Raw genomic sequence first — 18405 nt, forward strand, 5'->3', positions numbered from 1 at the left:
CCAACCTGATGGCATGGACATTGATTTCTCTAACTCGCGGTAATCTCTCCTACCCCCCCCCCCCCATCCCAGTTCTGGTTCTCTCTCACCCCTTTAAAATTCAGATTCATTTATTTATCACATGTACAGTACTTAGAAACATACAGTGAAATGTGCTATTAATAACCAACACAACCTAACGATATACTGAGGGCAGCCTGCAAGTGCCACATATACCACTGCCACTATAGCATTTCCACACTGTTCAGCAGAATAACATAACAACAGAAGAACGGAACAACAGAACCTCTTCTCTTCTCCTCACCTGCCCATCACCTTCCTCTGCTGCCTTCCCCTTCCCTTTCTTCCATGATCCACTCTGTTTTCCTATCATGGTCCTTCTTATTCAGCCCTTCACCTCTTCTACTCATCACCTCCTAGCTTCATATTTCAGCCCCTCCCCCGCCACCCAGCTTACCCTTCACCTGGCTTCACTTATCACCTGCCAGATAGTACTCTCTTCTCTTCCTCCCCCCCCCCCACCCCACCCCAACCTCCTCTAGGCTTCTTTCTCTTTCTTTTTTAGTCCTGATGGAGAGTCTCAGCCCAAAACGTTGAATGTTCATTCTCCTCCATGATGCTGCCTGATTTGCTGAGTTCCTCCAGCACCTTGTGTTGTTTCAAACCGGCATTGCCTTTCTTCGTGGGGAGTACTTTTCTTAATCACTAGGATTCTTACCCACCTTGAAATATTAATATAGATCAGTTGCTATAGAAGCAGCTGTACAATGAGCAAAAGGGTTCCATAGGAACAGAAAATAAAAATGCCTTTTAACAAAATATTAAAGACAGTAGAAATCTGAAATTAAATCAAGATGCTTGAGAAATACACTATCAAGTAAGGGCAGTCTGTGTACCTGAAACTATAATTGTGCTTTTCAATTTCCATGAATACTGCTGACCTAAATTTTTCCAGCATCTTTTGTTTCATTTTTAGAATGTGACTTTGCAATTAAATGCAATGATGCACAGATGGCGAATTTACTGCTGATTTCATTGTGCTACCACATTGCATCAATTAGAGAATATTTATATTTGGTGTTGGCTCTTTCTTACACAGATTGCTCTTATGTAGAAGTTTTCGATTTTGCCACGTGGTTTAATTTAATGTTTTACAGTCAAGAGTTAAATTTGTTCATTTTAATTCATCTTTCTGAAGTTACATTTGTTTAATTTTTATAATCTGTACTGCTGCTGTACATTGAAGATTTGAATAGGAATAAATGGACCCTATTAATATTGAGACCAATTCTGAATGTTTATTGGTTTAGCAATTGACGTCCAAGAAGTTCTATAGTTCAAAAATATATGTACATCTCTTGATTATGAATGGCATTAATTTTTCCAAATGTTTTAATTTTTATAAAATGTTTTTTTGGAGATCATTTGATAAATGATCCCATGACACAAAATAAATTGCTTTGTAGTTTTAATTTTTAAATATTTAAATTTCCAACATTCTTTTCTTTCTGTTTCCAGGTATTTGGTTCTTCGTGTCATGATCCGGCATTCTTGGAACTTCGTAAATTCCTGCCACAGTTCCTTGGTACCTGGGCACCAACAACTGCACCTAATGGTATCCTTTGCACAGAGCTGTGGTATTGAGTGTGACTGTGTTCCCATTTTCGTGACTGACTTAATGGGTTTAATTTGCCAACTTTATGCCTGAATATAATAAACATGTTCTCTATGTATTCAGTCTTCACATTTTCTTATTTTGCATTGTATTTCTTTTTGTTTCAGTGTAGTAGACTTGTGTCATTCCCTCCCTTCCTCGGCATGGCTTTGAAACCTATTTATATATGATCAGGTGATTACTTTTAAAGGAAGGCCCTTTTCTTGCATTGAGAATGCTTCTGTGCTTCTGAGCTGAAGATAATCAGTAGAATTGATTACATCTGAATGGTCAAGGTGTCACAAGTTTAAAAAATGCACAGAAATCACATTGCTGCTTTTTGTACTTTTATATAGAACATAGAACAGTACAACATGAGAACAGGACTTTTGGCTCACAATGTGGTACCGAGCCAATTAAATTAGTAATCAAATGGCTAACTAATCTTCTTTCCCTACACAATATCATGTCTTTCCATTTTCCACATATTCATGTAGCTGCCTAAATGACACCTAAGAGTCTCTGATGTTTCTGCCTCTACCACCACCTCAGGCAGCGCATTCCAGACACCCACCTCTCTCTCTATATATAAAAAAAACTTGTGCCTCACATGTCCTTTGAAATTATGCCCTCTCACCTTAACTGCACCTTTTCCTGGCTGATGAACTAGATCTTACATTAAAGGAAGCACCATTTAAAATCTGCTCTTTAATTTTTCATTATGATTAATTGATCTGTGCATTCCCAGTGTTAAATTATAAATGGATAAATAATGTGATATGGCCTGTAAAGGAAGTACATTGTAGTGCCTTTACCTGGAAAGTAAACAAAACTAAGATTCCACTTTCCATTCCCATTGCAATATGTCCATCCATGGCCTCTTCTACTGTCATGATGAGGCCATGCTTAGGTTGGAGGAACAGAACCTTATATTCTGTTTGGGTAGCCTCCAACTTGATGGCATGAAGATTGATTTCTCAAACTTCTGGTAATGCCCTCCAACCCTCCCTCCCGCCCTTCCCCAGTTCCCATCCTCTTTTCCCCCTCTCACCTCATCTCACCAATCAACTTCCCAGCACTTTACTTCATCCCTCCTCCTCCAGGTTTCACATCACCCAGTTCTCTCTCGCCTCTCCCTACCTTTTAAATCTACTCCTCAGTGTTTTTTCTTCAGTTCTGCTGAAGGGTTTCGGCCCAAAACGTGTACTGTACTTTTTTTCCATAGTTACTGTCTGGCCTGCTGAGTTCCTCCAGCATTTTGTGTGTGTTGCTTAAACTAAGATATATATTTCATGGGATCTACTGGAGCAGGTTTGCTCTTTAACGTTGGAGTTCAGAACTGTATCTTAAACTGGAAGATGTGACGCGTTGTTTCAGCAAGCCATGCATCATGGATGTTAAAATTGGGAAGAAGAGTTATGACCCCGATGCTTCAGCTGAGAAAATACAACAACAGATCAGCAAATACCCACTGATGGAAGAAATCGGCTTCTTGGTACTTGGCATGAGGGTAAGATAAATTTAATGTTAAACCAATAAATTTGACTCATTTTTTTGAGGGGTAGGCATGGGTACCCACGTGTGCTCCAGCTGTGCCTGCTTTTTTGTTTGCTATGTAGAACAATCCATGTTCTGAGCCTTCCCAACTCTTCCTCCACTACATTGATGACAGCACTGGTGCTGCTTCATGCACAAATGCTGAGCTCGTCAATTTCATCAACTTTGTTTCCAACTTCCACCCTACCCTTAAATTCACTTGGTTCGTTTCTGATACCTCCCTCCCCTTTCTCAATCTCTGTCTCCAACTCTGGACACAAATGTTGACCAATATCTTTAATAAGCCTACTGAATTCCACATTTATCTTGACTATACATCTTCCCACCCTGTCTCCCGTTTAAAAAAAAATGCTATTTCCTTTTTCTCAGTTCCTTTGTCTATGCAGCATCTGTTCCCAGGATCTGGCTTTCCTTTCCAGGACATCAAAGATGTCCTCTTTCTTCAAAGAACAGAATTTCCATTCTCCACTATTGCTGCTGCCCTCACCCGTGTCTCTTCCATTTCCCGAACATCTGTGCTCACCCAGTCTTCCCACCACCTTAATAGTGACAGTTCCTCTTGTCCTTATCTAAAACCCCATGAGCTTCTACATCCAACACATCATTCTCTGCAACTTCTACCATCTCCAAATGGATTCTACCACCGAGCTTATCTTTACCTCCCCCACTCTCTTTCTGCAGTCTGCAGGAATCGCACCTTTTTCATTTGTCCCTCTCCACTAATCTCCCTCCCAGCACTTATCCCTGTAGGCGGTCAAAGTGCTACACCTGCCCATTCACTTCCCTCACCTCCATTCAGGGCCTCAAGCAGTCCTTCCAGGTGAGGCAACACTTTGCCCACGAATCTGCTGGGTTCATCTATTGTGTCCAGTGCTCCCGATGCAGCCTCCTCTCCATTGGTGAGAACCGTCTTAAAATGGAGGTCTGCTTTGTTGAGCACCTCTGCTCCATCCTCCAAAAACAGAACTTCCTGGTGGCCAAACCTTTTAATACATCTTCCATTCCCGTTCCGACATGTTGGTCCACAGCCTTCTCTTGAGCAGTGATGAGGCCACCCTGAGGGTGGAGGAACAACACCTTATATTCTGTCTGGGTAGCCTCCAACCTGATGGCGTGAATATGAATTTCTCCTTCCAGTAAACAAATTCCCCCACCCCCTTTGTTTATTCCCCACTCTAACCTTTTACCTCTGCCCACCTGCCTATTACTTCCCCTTGGGTTCTCCCCTCCTTCCCTTTCTCGTATGGTCCACTCTCTTCTCCTATGAGACTCCTTCTTCTCCAGCCCTTGACCTTTCCCTTTTCCTCTAGTTATCCTCCTTCCCCTCCCACTACCTTTTTATTCTAGTGTCTTTCCCTTCCTTTCCAGTTCTGAAGAAGGGTCTTGGCCCAAAATGCCAATTGCTTATTCATTTCTATAGATGCTGCCTGATCTGCTGAGTTCTTCCAGCATTTTGTGTGTGTTGTTTTGTATTTGTTTTTGCCTTTTGGTTATTAAAGATAAATTTAATTTTCAAAGGGTGGTGTTCTGGATGAAGTCATTGTTGCCTGGACAAGATTAACATAAGTGCAGCTGTTGTGAGCTGTGATGATCAGAACGTGGACCAACTGATGTAAACAAATAAAGAATATGCATTTAATTACAATAACACTACTTGAACTGAGAACCAAATAAAAATACATAAATCCATTAAAATTAAAGAATCAAAAATGAACTCACCAGTTATTTGGTGTTGAGAGAAAATGAAGTTTTTCAGAGCATTACAATTCTATGACCAGACGTTTTAAATTTGAGTACCTAGACTTATTCATGGGTCTTTTTACATGAATTTCCATTTTATTCTCATGGATTAATCAGGCTGTAAGTTGTCAGCACAAATGCATATTGTCTCTCTAGGCCTGAGTGGACGTAGTAGTAGTTGTGTTAATTTAGAAACTTAAGTGTCTTAAAATATTTTCTGAAGAAAAGGGAAGATTTTTTTTCCATAATCTGTGGTCTAATACTGAAAAGTAATACTGATAATGTTAGTATAGCATAGCGCTGTTTAAAAACAGGCATAAAAATTGTACTTTCAGCATGCAGTGTTCACACTTCCTGGTGCTTCAATAGCTTCCTGTTACATTTTTGTGTTGTATTCCTAAAACTGAATTTGATAAACCCATTATCCTTGTATGAAGGCTCCCAATGTTGTCATTATCTTCAAGTAATGTCCTTTTTTTATGAGCTTGAGTCTGATTTTCTATTTGTTGATGTGCCGATAATGTTATATCCTGGATGCCTTTCTTATAAAAGCTATGTTTGTACACTACCATAATACTAAACTGGTCTAATCAAAGTCACGAATAAAATCCTGCAAGACTGAAATGAACATAATCTCTTATTCTCTTCTGCATCTTCTAGTTTGTGATTGATTCACCCTGCCATCTTCCATAGCCTCTCCACTGTTTGCTGTTTGGGGGCTGCTCTAGCCTGTTTATTCAAATTGATCCAGTTATAGCCATAAAATCTCAATAATATCTCTTCTCTACTTGTCTGCATTGTTATCACAGGGATGCACAGTTGCAAGAAAAAGTTTGTGAACCCTTTGCAAGAACCTGATTTTTTGCATTAATTATTCATAAAATGTAGTCTAACTCACAAAAAAAGACAAACACAATTTGCCTAAACTAATAACACACAAACAATCGTACTTTTCATGTCTTTATTGAAAACATTGTTTAATCATTCACAGTCCAGACTGGAAAAAATATGTCGACCCTTCTATTTAATAACTGGTAGAACCTCCTTTAGCAGTAATAACCTCCACCAAATGTTTTCTGTAGCTGCTGATCAGACTTGCACAATGCCGAGGAGGAATTTTAGACCATCCCTTCATACAAAACTCCCTCAGTTCATCAATATTTCTGGGATACCTTGCATGAACAGCCCCCTTCAGCACATGCCACAGCATCTCAATTGGGTTAAGGTGTGGACTCAGACATGGCCATTCCAAAGCACAAATCTTTTTTAAACCGCGCTTGCTGATTTACTTGTGCGTTTTGGATCATTGTCTTGTTGCATCATTCAACTTCTATTAAGCTTCAAGTGACAGACTGCTACCCTGACTTTCTCCTGTAAAATGTCTTAGTGCAATTTTGAATTCATCATTCCCTCAATCATTGCAAGTTGTCCAGATCCTGAAGCAGCAAAGCAGCCCCAAGCCACGATGCTCCTTCCACCAAGCTTCACAGTTGGGATGAGGTTTTGGTGTTGGTGTGCAGTGAGTGCCCTTTTTCCTCCAAACATAGTGCTGTGCATTTGTGACAAAAAGTTCAACTTTTGCCTCATCTATTTGCAAAACATTGTCCCAGAAGCATTAAGGAACATCCAGGTAGTCTTTTGCAAACTTGAGACGAGCAGCAATGTTTTTATTTTTGGAGAGCAGTGGTTTCCTCCATCATGTCCATCCATGAACACCATTCTTGTTCAGCGTTTTTCTTATAGTGGACACAAAAGCAGAGACTTGAGCAAGTTCTAGAGATTTCTGCAGGTCTTTTGCTGTTACCTTTGGGTTCTTCTTCACCTCTTTCAGCATTGCACATTGCACTCTTGGTGTGATCTTGGGAGGACACCCACTCCTAGGGAGAATAGCAACAGTACTGAATTTCCTCCATTTGTAGACAGTTTCTCTTGCCGTGGACCGATGAACACTCAGGTCTTTAGAAATGCTTTTGTAGCCTTTTCCAGCTTCATGCACCTCTACAATTCTTCTTCTAAGGTCCTCTGAAAGTTGTTTTGATCGAAGCATAGTGCACATAAACAGATCTATTTAAAGAGGAGCAGGCTCTGTCAGTAGCATGATTTTGTGTGTCTTTTTATAGGGCAAGGCACCTCTATAACCCACACCTTCAATCTCATCTCATTGATTCGAACATCTGACTCAAAATAGCTTTTGTAGAAGGCATTACCCCAGAGGCTCACATAGACTGTGATTTAATTTAAATGGTGTACTTAGTATTGATGAGAGGAAGTACAATTGTTCGTGTGTTATTAGCTTAGCAAATTGTGTTTGTCTATTATTGTGACTTAGATGAAGATCAGACCACATTTTATAAGTAATTAATGCAGAAAATCGGGTAATTGCAAAGGGTTCACAAACTTTTTCTTGTAACTGTATACTTGATCCTCATCTTTCTCATTTTCTTGCTGTCCTTTGGTTTCCAGATGTTAGGTAATAATGCACAGTTTTGCTGTGCTGCTACCTTTAGACTCTCCGCTAATCAGACTGTTTGCCTATAATTCTGTTGTGGATGAACAGAAATTTTTCTCCATTGAAATTTTGGGAAATTTATTAATCTTATTACTAGAGAATGTGATGAAATTAATGGCGACAGAGCAGAATTTAAGGTAAAGCCATCAAACTGAAAATTTCTCTCACTACCTGCCATCTTTGTATTTGCTATCTTACTGAGGCTCCTAGTTATTTGAAACCTTCTTGATCTCTATTGTGGATGAACTGGATGCCTGTATCTCTACACCTGTCTGTGTAGAATTTTTTTTCCTAGCATAGGAAATATCCTCTTTGCATCCAGCCTTTTGAGCCCTGTAATAATTTTGTAAGTTTCAATGACATCTTTTGTCTTTCTGCACTGTGGAACTTGTTGCCCTATGTGGGGAGATTCTACTAAATCTCTCTGCATTGGGTAAACTCACCATCCCTGGAACTGGTTAGTGCAACTTCATTGCTTGCTGTCTATGGCACAATATCATTGTTCATGAAACAAAACAAGATTCTGCAGATGTAGTCCCTTCAAGGCTCAATATTATAACATAGAATAGTACAGCACAGTACAGGTCTTTCGGCCCACAATGTTGTGCCGACCCTCAAACCCTGCCTCCCATATAAGCCCCCACCTTAGATTCCTCCATATACCTGTCTAGTGGTCTATTGTAGTAGTTGTTCTCATGTCCTTCCACTGTCCTGTGTTTCCCTCTGTCTGATCTCCCTCCTTCACTATAATCTCTACTCCCTCATTCTGGCCTCTTGCTGATCCCCAGATTTCAGCACCCCATCATTACTTGCCTGCCAGCAACCAAGGCTAAACATTGGGATTCTCTCCTTAACACTTACTAAATTTTTTTCTATTTGATTAAAAATAAGGTGAAGTGTCTTGAGGATTGTTGCAACATTGATTTTGCAGATTTTGAGAGCGAGTTTTGAAAAAAGACTGGGGCCAGTCAAATCATTTGGCACTCCTGTGATCACCAAGTACTTAGTCACTGCACAAAGGCTAATAAAAAACGTTAGGTTTAAGTGGAACGGCTGTTGTATGAGGTCACCACTGTTGGAGTGGGACAGTGTTAGAGTGGCTTTGGTGAAAAGAAGCAGAGGCTAAGGTAAGTTTCTGGCAAGTTTTATTATTTCTTTGTCTACTACTGCCTAGTAGTGTAGTGAGAATGGGTTCAGGGTCAGTGGTGTCTTCAGATGTTGGAGTTCAGGGAGACCTCCAGTCTTCCTGATAACTGCATTTGCATGAAGTGCATCCAGATGATGTTTGGTTCATACGGGGAATGAGGAAGTGATAGGAGCTACTGGGAGTTAGTCATGCCTAAGGTGTAGGAGGCAGTAGTTGAGTGACTATTAAGAGAGGGAAAGGAAATAGACGAACAATACAGAATGCCCCTGTGGCTGTTCCCCTCAATAACATGTATACCATTTTGGATACTGTAGGTGAAGGGTGGGGGGAATGACCTACGAGGGGAAAGCCACAATGAACAGGTCTCTGGCACTTGAGTCTGTATCTGTGGCTCGGAAGGGAAGGGTGGAGAAGAAGAGTCTCGTCATAAGAGATTCGACAGGAGAGCAGAAAGGAATTTCTGTGGACCTGAAAAAGATGGTATGTTGCATCCCAGGTTCCAGAGTCAGGGACATTTCAGACAGGGTTCACAGCATTCTAAAAGGGGGAGGGTGAGTAGCCAGAAGTCCCCAGCATTGAAAAAATCTCTACAAAATGCTGTCGTAGGAAAGCTGGGACCTCCACCACACAGACCATACTCTCTTCTCACAGCTTCCATCAGGAAGAGGGTACAGGATCCTCAGTACGCACACCACAAGGTTCAGGAACAGTTATTCCCTCAGCTATCAGGCTCTTGAACCAATGGGGATAACTTCAATGAACTTCATCATTAAAATGTTCCCACAACCTATTGACTCACTTTCAAGGATTATTCAACTCATGTTCTTGATATTTATTGCTTCTTTATCTATTATTATTTCTTTTTATATCTGCACAGTTTGTTTTTTTTCACTCTGGTTGAACTCCCGAGTTGTTGTGGTCTTTCATTGATTCTGTTATGGTTACTATTGTATGGATTTATTGAGTATGCCTGCAAGACAGTGAATCTCAGGGTTGTATATCGTGACATAAATTTAGTTTGAAACTTTGAAACTATTTTTCAAAAAGGAAGGGAGGCACTAGACAGGAAACTACAGGCCAGTTAGCCTGACTTCAGTGGTTAGTAAAATGTTGCAGTCCAGTATTAAGGATAAGGTTTTGGGGTACTTGGAGGCACATTCTAAAATAGGCTGAAGTGAGCATGGTTTCCTTAAAGGGAAATCTTAACTGGACAGATCTGATGAAATTGTTTTGAGGAAATAACAGGCAGGATAGACAGTGGATGTTATTTATTTGGATTTTCAGAAGGCCTTTGACAAAGTTCAGAACATGACACTGTTACTTAAGATAAGAGCCTGTGGTATGACGGAGAATATACAAGTATGGGTGGAAGTTTGGCTGACTGACAAGAGGCAATGAGTGGGAATAAAGTATGCCTTGTATGATTGGCTGACGGTGACTAGCTGTATTCCGCAGGGGTCAGTGTTGGTTCTGCTTATTTTCACTTAATAAGTCAGTGTTTTGGATAGGAGAAATTATGGCTTTGTGGCTCAGTTTCCAGATGATACAAGGATAAGTGGAGGGGCAGACAGTGTTGAGGAAGCAGGGAATCCACAAGAAGGACTTGGATTAGGAGCATAGGCAAAGAAGTGGCAAATGGAATACAGTGTAAGGGTGTGTATGGTCATGCACTTAGATAGAAGAAACAGGCATAGGTTATTTTCTAAATGGAGAACAAATTCAGTAGCCAAAGTTGCAAAGGGACTTGGGAGACCTTTTGCAGAATTACTTAAAAGTTAACTTGCAGGTTGAGTCGGTGGTAAGGAACTGAATTGCAATGTTAGCATTCATTTTAAGAGGACTAGAATATAAAACAAGGATGTAATGCTGAGGTTTTATTGGTCAGACTGCACTTGGAATATTGTGAGTCCCTTATTTAAGAAAGAATGTGCTGGCATTGGAGAGCATCCAGAATGTTGAAGAGAATGAAAATCCCGGGATGAGGAGCATTTGATGGCTCTGGGCATGTACCTGCTGGAGTTTAGAATAATGAGAGGGGATCAAAATATCAAAAGGCTTAGATAAAGTGGATGTGGAGCAGATCTTTCCTGTGGGGGAGAGTCTGGTACCAGAGGAATAGCCCCAGATTAGAACAGAGGTAAGAAGGAGTGGATCTGTGGAATTCATTTGCCATCAATGGCAGTTGAGACCAAGTCGCTGGTAATATTTAAAACAGTGGTTGTTACGTTCTTGATTAGTAAATGCATCAAAGTTTATGGGAAAAAGACAGGAGATTGGGGTTAAGAGAGATAGTAAATCAGCTATGATGGAATGTGGAGCAAGTTCATTGGGCTGAATGGCCTAATTCTGTTCCAAAGTCTTATGTTCTATCACATTATAAAGGTACTTTGTTGGATGTTAGGGGCTCTGGGCCTCATATAAGTTATATTACAAGTGTTATATGAATTTCATTTTGTTCCTGCAATGCAGGGGATCCCAACCTGGGAATTATGGACCCCTTGATTAAAGACAGGTGTTCATCGCATAAATAAGGTTGGGAACACCTGCTGTACTGCCTCCTGGATATGTGTTTGATGAGTTTAATTTTTGGGAGAATGTTTAATACAGCTTTCCAAACTTTTGTCCTTGATGGTCAAATCTTTCTTTCATTTTGAATACCTTTGTTAGAACACTCTCATAATGATCTGTAATTCGTATTCAAGATTTTTCTTCAGTCTTGCCTGAGAATGTAACCCTTTTGACTTTGCACAAGAGTCGGCTCCCATTTCAATGCACGCAGTATCTTTGAATGCATGTAGTAAACATAATAAGGTACATGATCATGTCACACAGTTTGAAATAGGCACATATGACGTTATGGGCATCACTGAGTCATGGCTGAAATGATCGGAATTGGAAACTTATCATCCAAGGATATATATCGTATCAAAAGGACAGGCAGGGGATAGAGGGGTGGGAGGCTCTGTGGGTAAAAAATGAATTCAAATCCTTAGAAAGAAGTGAAGTAGAATCAGAAGATATAGTGTCCTTGTTGGTAGAGTTTCAAGGGTAAAAAAGACCCAAATGGGAGTTTTATAAGAAGACTAAAGGAGACACTAGCAGTGATGAGGTTGAGAGGGAAAACAAACCAGTCATGATTGAAAGGCCTAATTCTGCTTCTTGTGTCTTACAGTCTTATGGTCTTTCTGAATTTTGTCCTTAATATTGTTGAATTCAGTATTGTCTTAAAATGGCTAGCTATTGAGATGCAAAGCAGAAAGGAAAACCTTGGAGCAAGGAATAACTATTCAGCATGGCAGTGTTTTGTATCACAGTTAGAAGTCATCAATATCCATGCTAAGAAATCCAGTAGGAATTTCACTGGGTGTGCTGAGAACGAGTAGTTTTCTTCTACAGATGGTTTGGAGTGAATAATATGATAATTATGCAGGTATTAAAGGAAATGGAGGATTGCGCTAATGAAGGAAGATGGCAGGGGACGCAGTGTTAAGTACTTGTTTATAGGTTAATTTAAGTGTTGCTGTAAGAGCATAGGAAATGGATTCAAGAGTTGGCCTGTCGTTTTGACCTAGCTTTAACATTCGCTATGATCAGTCCCAATCCTGAGCCTTGGCTCTATTTTTTCAACAATTGAAATTCTCCAAAATTTAAGGTCAGAGCATCCATAATAACGAGAAAACATCTGTACTTTATGTGAGGAGATTTCTCTTGTTCCTGGACAAAATAGAACTGACCCTGCCAGAGGAAACGGCTACAAGACACATGCCCTTTTAACTCTCCTCAGAATATTGTAAATTTTCTGCTTGATGAATAGTTTGAAAGGTGAAATTGATGTTCAGCTGTCTTAATTGTTGTCATTTATTAATATTTCATCCACTTTTATTTCCAATGCAAATGCATGACAAGCAGTTGATGGGGATTCTTCAACTCTATAGCCTCCCTTTCGTGGGGTTGGAAATTCTATCCTGCAACAGATTGTTTGAATATATTTAGTCATACTTTTTGTGTCTGTTGCATTGACTGGCTACTGAAATTCTATTCCAATTTCTTTAAATAGTTAACAGGATATAGGATTGGCGGAACAGAGAAGCAGAAATAACATCGTGTGCAGATGCAGCACGTGTGTGTAATTACAAAAGCTTTAAATAATTTGGGTCACAACTGTCAAGTTTTTTAAATATGTTAAATTTCATTGTTTTTAACAAGGCAAGTGAATGCAAAGTATTTTGTTGTAGAAGTATTTCCCAGGTTTCATTGTTTCATTAAGAGACAAATCAAAAGTATTAATTTGAAATGATAACTTTTTAAAAAGACTCTCAAATGACCATGTTAAACCAAATATTGCAAAACGCCTTAAATGGTTTGGGTCATAATGTCAGATCTACGAAGTTCAAAGATAATACTGAAATGTGGAGATTTTCTAAATTACATTTTTTTTAAAGAAAGCAAATGATCGCAAAATACTTTGTCATAGATGTATTTCCCAGCCAGCCCTCTTCCTTTTAGAGACAAATTTTATAGGATAACTTTTAAATATCCACGTTAAACCAAAGATTGTGAAGCTACTTGTTACACTGGTTTTCTTGGGTATTAAATGATGTTTACAATTTTACTAGTTTGGCAGGGAGATAGGGATCAGATTTAAAGTCTGAATGTCCATTGAAAATTATATTTTTTTACAGCATGTTTGTTTAAACTCTTTCAAATAGACATGTTTGTTTCAGTAGTAAATAATTCAGTGATTTTTGTTTTCCTTGCTCATTCTTCCTCCAAGTGAAAAGAGAAGTGGCATTTCAAATATTTTGAGAAGAAATGTACCCATTTATAGCTGCTTATTGACTCTTTGTTCTTGTGTTATGTTTCAAAACGATCGTTGATCACTAGCTGAGGATCAAACACTTCATGGAGCCCATCAATTTTATTTGACAGTGATTAGCTCAAACATCCGTTTCTGGCTTGTCTTTGACCAGGATGTTATTTTAACTCAGAAATAGAGTAACAAATATATGGATGTCATTGGGCCTCATTGTATTGATAAATATTTTGTGGCATTTTCAAATGCACGTGTGGAGTGAAGAAGAAGAAAGCCCTTAACTCCGAGTAGAGTCATCGGGACGCCGTCATGACAGCTTTTTTTAAAGCAGGCTTTCTTATTTTTACGAGGCCAAGTTGCTAGCTCGACGCTCAACCCAGCACGGTTGGAAAGTGTGCAAGGGAGCCGGCTGGATTTGAACTCGGGAGCCTTCACTCCGAAGTCCGGCGCTGATGCCACTACACCACCAGCTGGCCTATGTGTGGAGTGTTTCCAGCATTCTCTGCATTTTTTTCCACAATGTAAATTCTTATTCAGGACTTAGTGATCATTTTAATATTGTTTATATCACTAATGAAGAATTTTCCCTCTTGATTTCTCATCTCTTTATTTTACGATTTAGTGTGAATTGCAATCTTTTTTGAGTTTTAAAGATTTGTGACACAAGAGGAGGCCAATTGCCCCATTGCTTCTGGCGATTGATAAGAGCTATTGAGTTCTGTCCCATTTGTCACTAGGTCCTTAAACCAACAGTTCATAGTTCTTTTAAAATGCAAACAACAGGAATTCTGCAAATGCTGGAAATTCAAGCAACACACATAAAAGTTGCTGGTGAACACAGCAGGCCAGGCAGCATCTCTAGGAAGAGGTGCAGTCGACGTTTCAGGCCGAGACCCTTCGTCAGGACTAACTGAAGGACTAACTAACTGTTAGTTCATAGTTCTTCAAGTATGTGTCCATATTCACCCAAATATGATGAAAGTTTCTGCTTCTGTGCTATTCTTTCACCTAGTGAATTTAGGCTTCTTAATTTTATCTGGCTCACTTTTTCTTAGTTGCTTTACATCAGTTCCCCTGGTTTATGACCCCCCCCCCAGAAAAAAGAGAAATAGGTTTGTTCTATTTCTTCTGTCTAGGCTGCTAACAATTTTACTCATCTCCTTTGAGTCTACCCTTCAGCTTCTTCTGTTTCAAGTAAAACAATGGCAACTTTCCTCATAGTTAAAATTTAACAGCCTTAGCAATATCTTCTTTGCACCCTTTCCAGTGTAATCACATCTGGACTGCACTGTGGTGACCAGATCAGAATGCAGTATTCAAGTCTACTGAAATTTCGCCACATTTATACATCAGGCTTGAAAGTGATTTGTTTCATCACCATGTTATCAGGAGTAAAACAGTTTGGCCTGCTGACTCTTGCACAGTGTCCATTAGGAGATGGAAAATAATGATGCCTACAAAAGGAAGCTGGCTGTCCTGTCCTTAACCTATTGATATCAGCTAAGTCAGCAAAGGTCCAGCTCTTCAAGTCTATGGGGAAGTTTTGGACGTGCAGAAGTTATCAGTGAACTGTTCCCTCAACCTATGGACTCACTTTCAAGGACTCTTCATATCATGTTCTCGATATTTATTGCTTTTTTTTCTTTTTGTATTTGCAAAGTTTGTTTTTTGCACACTTTGTTATCTGCCCTGTTGGTGTGGATTTATTATGCTGCTTGGGTTTATTGAGTAAGCCACAAGAAAATGAATCTAAGGGTTGTATATGGTGACGTATACAGGTTTCCCCTGCCATCTGAAGGTAGAGCGCTCCTATGAAACGGTTCATAAGCCGAAATGTCGTAAAGCGAAGAAGCAATTACCATTTATTTATATGGGAAAATTTTGTGAGCGTTTGCAGACCCAAAAATAACCTACAAAATCATGCTAAATAACACATAAAACCTAAAATAACAGTAACACATAGTAAAAGCAGGAATGGTATGATAAATACACAGCCTATATAAAGTAGAAATACTTTTCCACAATCATTACTGAACTGTTCTCCGTAGCCAAACTCTCATGCAAGCGCTGTTGGCAGAAAATCTCACGCAAGCACTGTTGGCAAGAACACTCTCCCCAGTAACCTTTAAGCTATAAAGCTGCCAAATCATACCAAATAACACGTAAAAATACACAGCCTATATAAAGTAGAAATGATGTATGTACAGTGTAGTATCACTTACGGAAATCGGGAAGACAGCTTGCCGAGCACACTGATGATAGTGTGTTAGGCTGTGTCATTGCAGGTTGGGTGGTGCAGTGGCCCCCACCCTCCAGGCCGCCGAGTGATGCATTGCCGCAAAGCATGCAAAAATGCAGCGGTAGCCGGGAGGTACACAGCACATCTTTAAGAAAAAAGCCGAAATAAACAAGCTAATTAATTCGGTGCTGCCCGACACGTAATTGTCGGCCCAGATCAGTGCCGTTTTCCGATTGCGTCGTCTCTGATCTGGGCCAACAATTACATGCTAGGCGGCACCTAATTAATTAGCATGTTTATTTCAGCTTTTTTCTTAAAGATGTGCTGTGTGCCTCCCGGCTACTGTTGCATTCTCCGCGAATTGGTATCTGTCCATGGCCTGGGGGTTGGGATGGTGGGACACAGGGGTGTCATCTCGTCGTCCGTTTCCATTAGAGCAGGCAGCTCATCTTCTTCTATCTCTGCCCGCCTCGATGTCGAGGGTCGAGGTTCGTCACCTGCTGTGGCTGATGTGGAAGGCTTGCTTGACTGCTGAGCCTCGCACATTTTTCTATCACACAGTTCTTTAATAAGGACTCAAAACCATCCTGCAAATATCCCCTAAACCGACGTACCCTTTCAAAATTAAGGTCGTACTTTATCATTACTCACTTGGTTTCGATTGTTATCCTTTTTTCTTCCAATTGCATCAGCTCTTCATTTGTCAGTTCTTGGTGATGGGATGCCAAAACCTCTTCAACATCATGTTCGTCAGCTTCCACAAGCCAAACTCACGTTGTCCTTACTTCGTTCACCACGGTCAAAACGCTTAATTATGTCTAGTTTTACGCTAAGTGTAACACCCTTACGAGTTCTTTCAGGCTTTTCCGATACTATAGAACTCATCTTGCAAACGGCTGCTCACAGGCATGTGTTAAAGCAAAGCAGTTCTGAATCCGGGGGAGAGCGGCTGCTCGGGGCGTGCGCTGCCTTTTATCGCACGCTGATTTTTTTTTCGTAACAGTGAAAACACCTTCTGAAAGCGAAAATAGGGTACTAATGTAGGTCTTTCGTAACAGTGAGGTTTCGTAAAGCGAACGTTTGAAAAGTGGGGGACACCTGTATGTACTTTGATAATAAATTTACTTTGAGCTTCAACATGTATCAAAAGTGTGTTAAGTACTCGGCTATGTATATGATGACACATAGCTTGTACTAGCAGATGCTTTCTGTTCCATTTTTTCAACTCAATATTTATTTTTCAGATAAGTAGTCTTACTTTTGCTTATCGCCTCACTTTAAAAGTATTAGGTTACAGAATTATGCTGAACGATAGTGATTTGAAATTATTTTTAAAAAGTTCCAGACAACCCAAGTGTAATTAATTAATGTTTGCTTGCATGGACTGAAGATTGGCTGATTGGTAGGAGGCTTGGAGTAGGTGGGAATAAAGGGCACTTTTTTAGATTGACTGCTGGTGACTAGTGCTGTTTTGCAGGGGTTTATGTTGGGTCTGGTATTTTTCATGTTTTGTGTTAATAATCTAGATGATAGAATTGATGGCATTGTGGCTAAGGTTGCAGATGATACAAAGATAGGTGGATGGGCAGGTAGTGTTGAGGAGGCAGGGAGTCTGCAGAAGGACTTGGACAGAGTAGGAGAATAGGCAAAGGAGTGGAGAATGGAATACAGTGTGGGGAAGTAACTGGACATGCACATTGATACATGAGCTATTTTCTAAATGGGGAGAGAATTCAGAAATTGTAAGTGCAAGGGGACTTGAGAGTCCTAGTGCATGATTCCTTAAACGTTAACTTGCAAGTTGAGTTGGTCGTAAGGAAGGCAAATGCAATGTTAACATTCATTTCAAAAGGACTAGAATATAAATGCAAGGATATAATGCTGAGGCTTTAGTTAGACCACATTGGGAGTATTTAAACAGTTTTAGGCCCCTTATTCAAGAAAGGATGTGTTGGCATCAGAGAGTGTCCAGAGGAGGTTTACAAGAATGATCCCGAAAATGAAGTAGTTAACATATGAGTATTTGATAGCTCTGGGCCTGTACCTGCTGGGGTTTAGAGGAATGGGAGGGGGGAGAGGTGTTATTAAAACCTACCAAATATTGAAAAACCTAGGTAGAGTGGACATGCAGAAGATGTTTCCAATAGTGAAAGAGTCTAGGACCAGAGAGCACAGCCTCAGAATACAAGTACATCCCTTTAGAACAGAGGTGAGGGATTTCTGTAGCCAGAGGGTGGTGAAACTATGAAATTCATTGCCACAGACAATTGTGGAGGACAAGGCATTGGATATAAGTTACTTAAAGCAGAGGTTGATAGTAAGGGTGTCAAGGGTAATGGGGAGAATGCAGGAGAATGGAGTTGAGAGGGAAAATAAATCAGCTATGATTGAATGAAGAATATTTGATGGGCTGAATGGTCTAATTCTGCTTCTATGTCCTATGGTCTAAATTCTCAAATGATGATAAATATGAGTGTTTCTTTCTTTTGCAAGGGGAGTGGATGTCGGTGAGAAGACCTGCAATTATTATCCTTCCCCAGTTATTCCTCAGAGGACAGTTACAGTAGTTAACTGCATTGGTGGGTCTGGAATCATGTAATTCTGTAGTCTAGAATGAGTAAAGATGACAGATCTTCTTCCATAAAAGATATTAATGAACCTAAAAGGTTTTTATGTCAATCGTAGTTTCATACTTGCCTGTGTGAATGGTAGCCCTTTATTCTCGATTAATACATGAATTTAAATT

The 18405-nt window shown here is 39.9% G+C and overlaps 1 protein-coding gene across 3 annotated transcripts in view; it reads left to right on the top strand.

Annotated features, from left to right (window-relative positions):
* The window catches only part of ipmkb (inositol polyphosphate multikinase b), a 132679-nt gene that overhangs the window by 47489 nt on the left and 66785 nt on the right, over positions 1 to 18405 (top strand). For all 3 annotated transcript variants that reach the window (XR_011882695.1, XR_011882696.1, XM_072239231.1), the window contains exons 3-4: positions 1519 to 1615; positions 2992 to 3164. Coding sequence is in view for 1 of the 3 variants with exons in the window: in XM_072239231.1 (XP_072095332.1) it covers positions 1519 to 1615; positions 2992 to 3164 (270 nt within the window). In the remaining 2 variants the exon portion in view is untranslated. The remainder of the gene's footprint in view (positions 1 to 1518; positions 1616 to 2991; positions 3165 to 18405) is intronic.

Source organism: Mobula birostris, chromosome 21 (genome assembly GCF_030028105.1).
Source record: "Mobula birostris isolate sMobBir1 chromosome 21, sMobBir1.hap1, whole genome shotgun sequence".
In the NCBI taxonomy this organism is placed as follows: Eukaryota; Metazoa; Chordata; class Chondrichthyes; order Myliobatiformes; family Myliobatidae; genus Mobula; species Mobula birostris.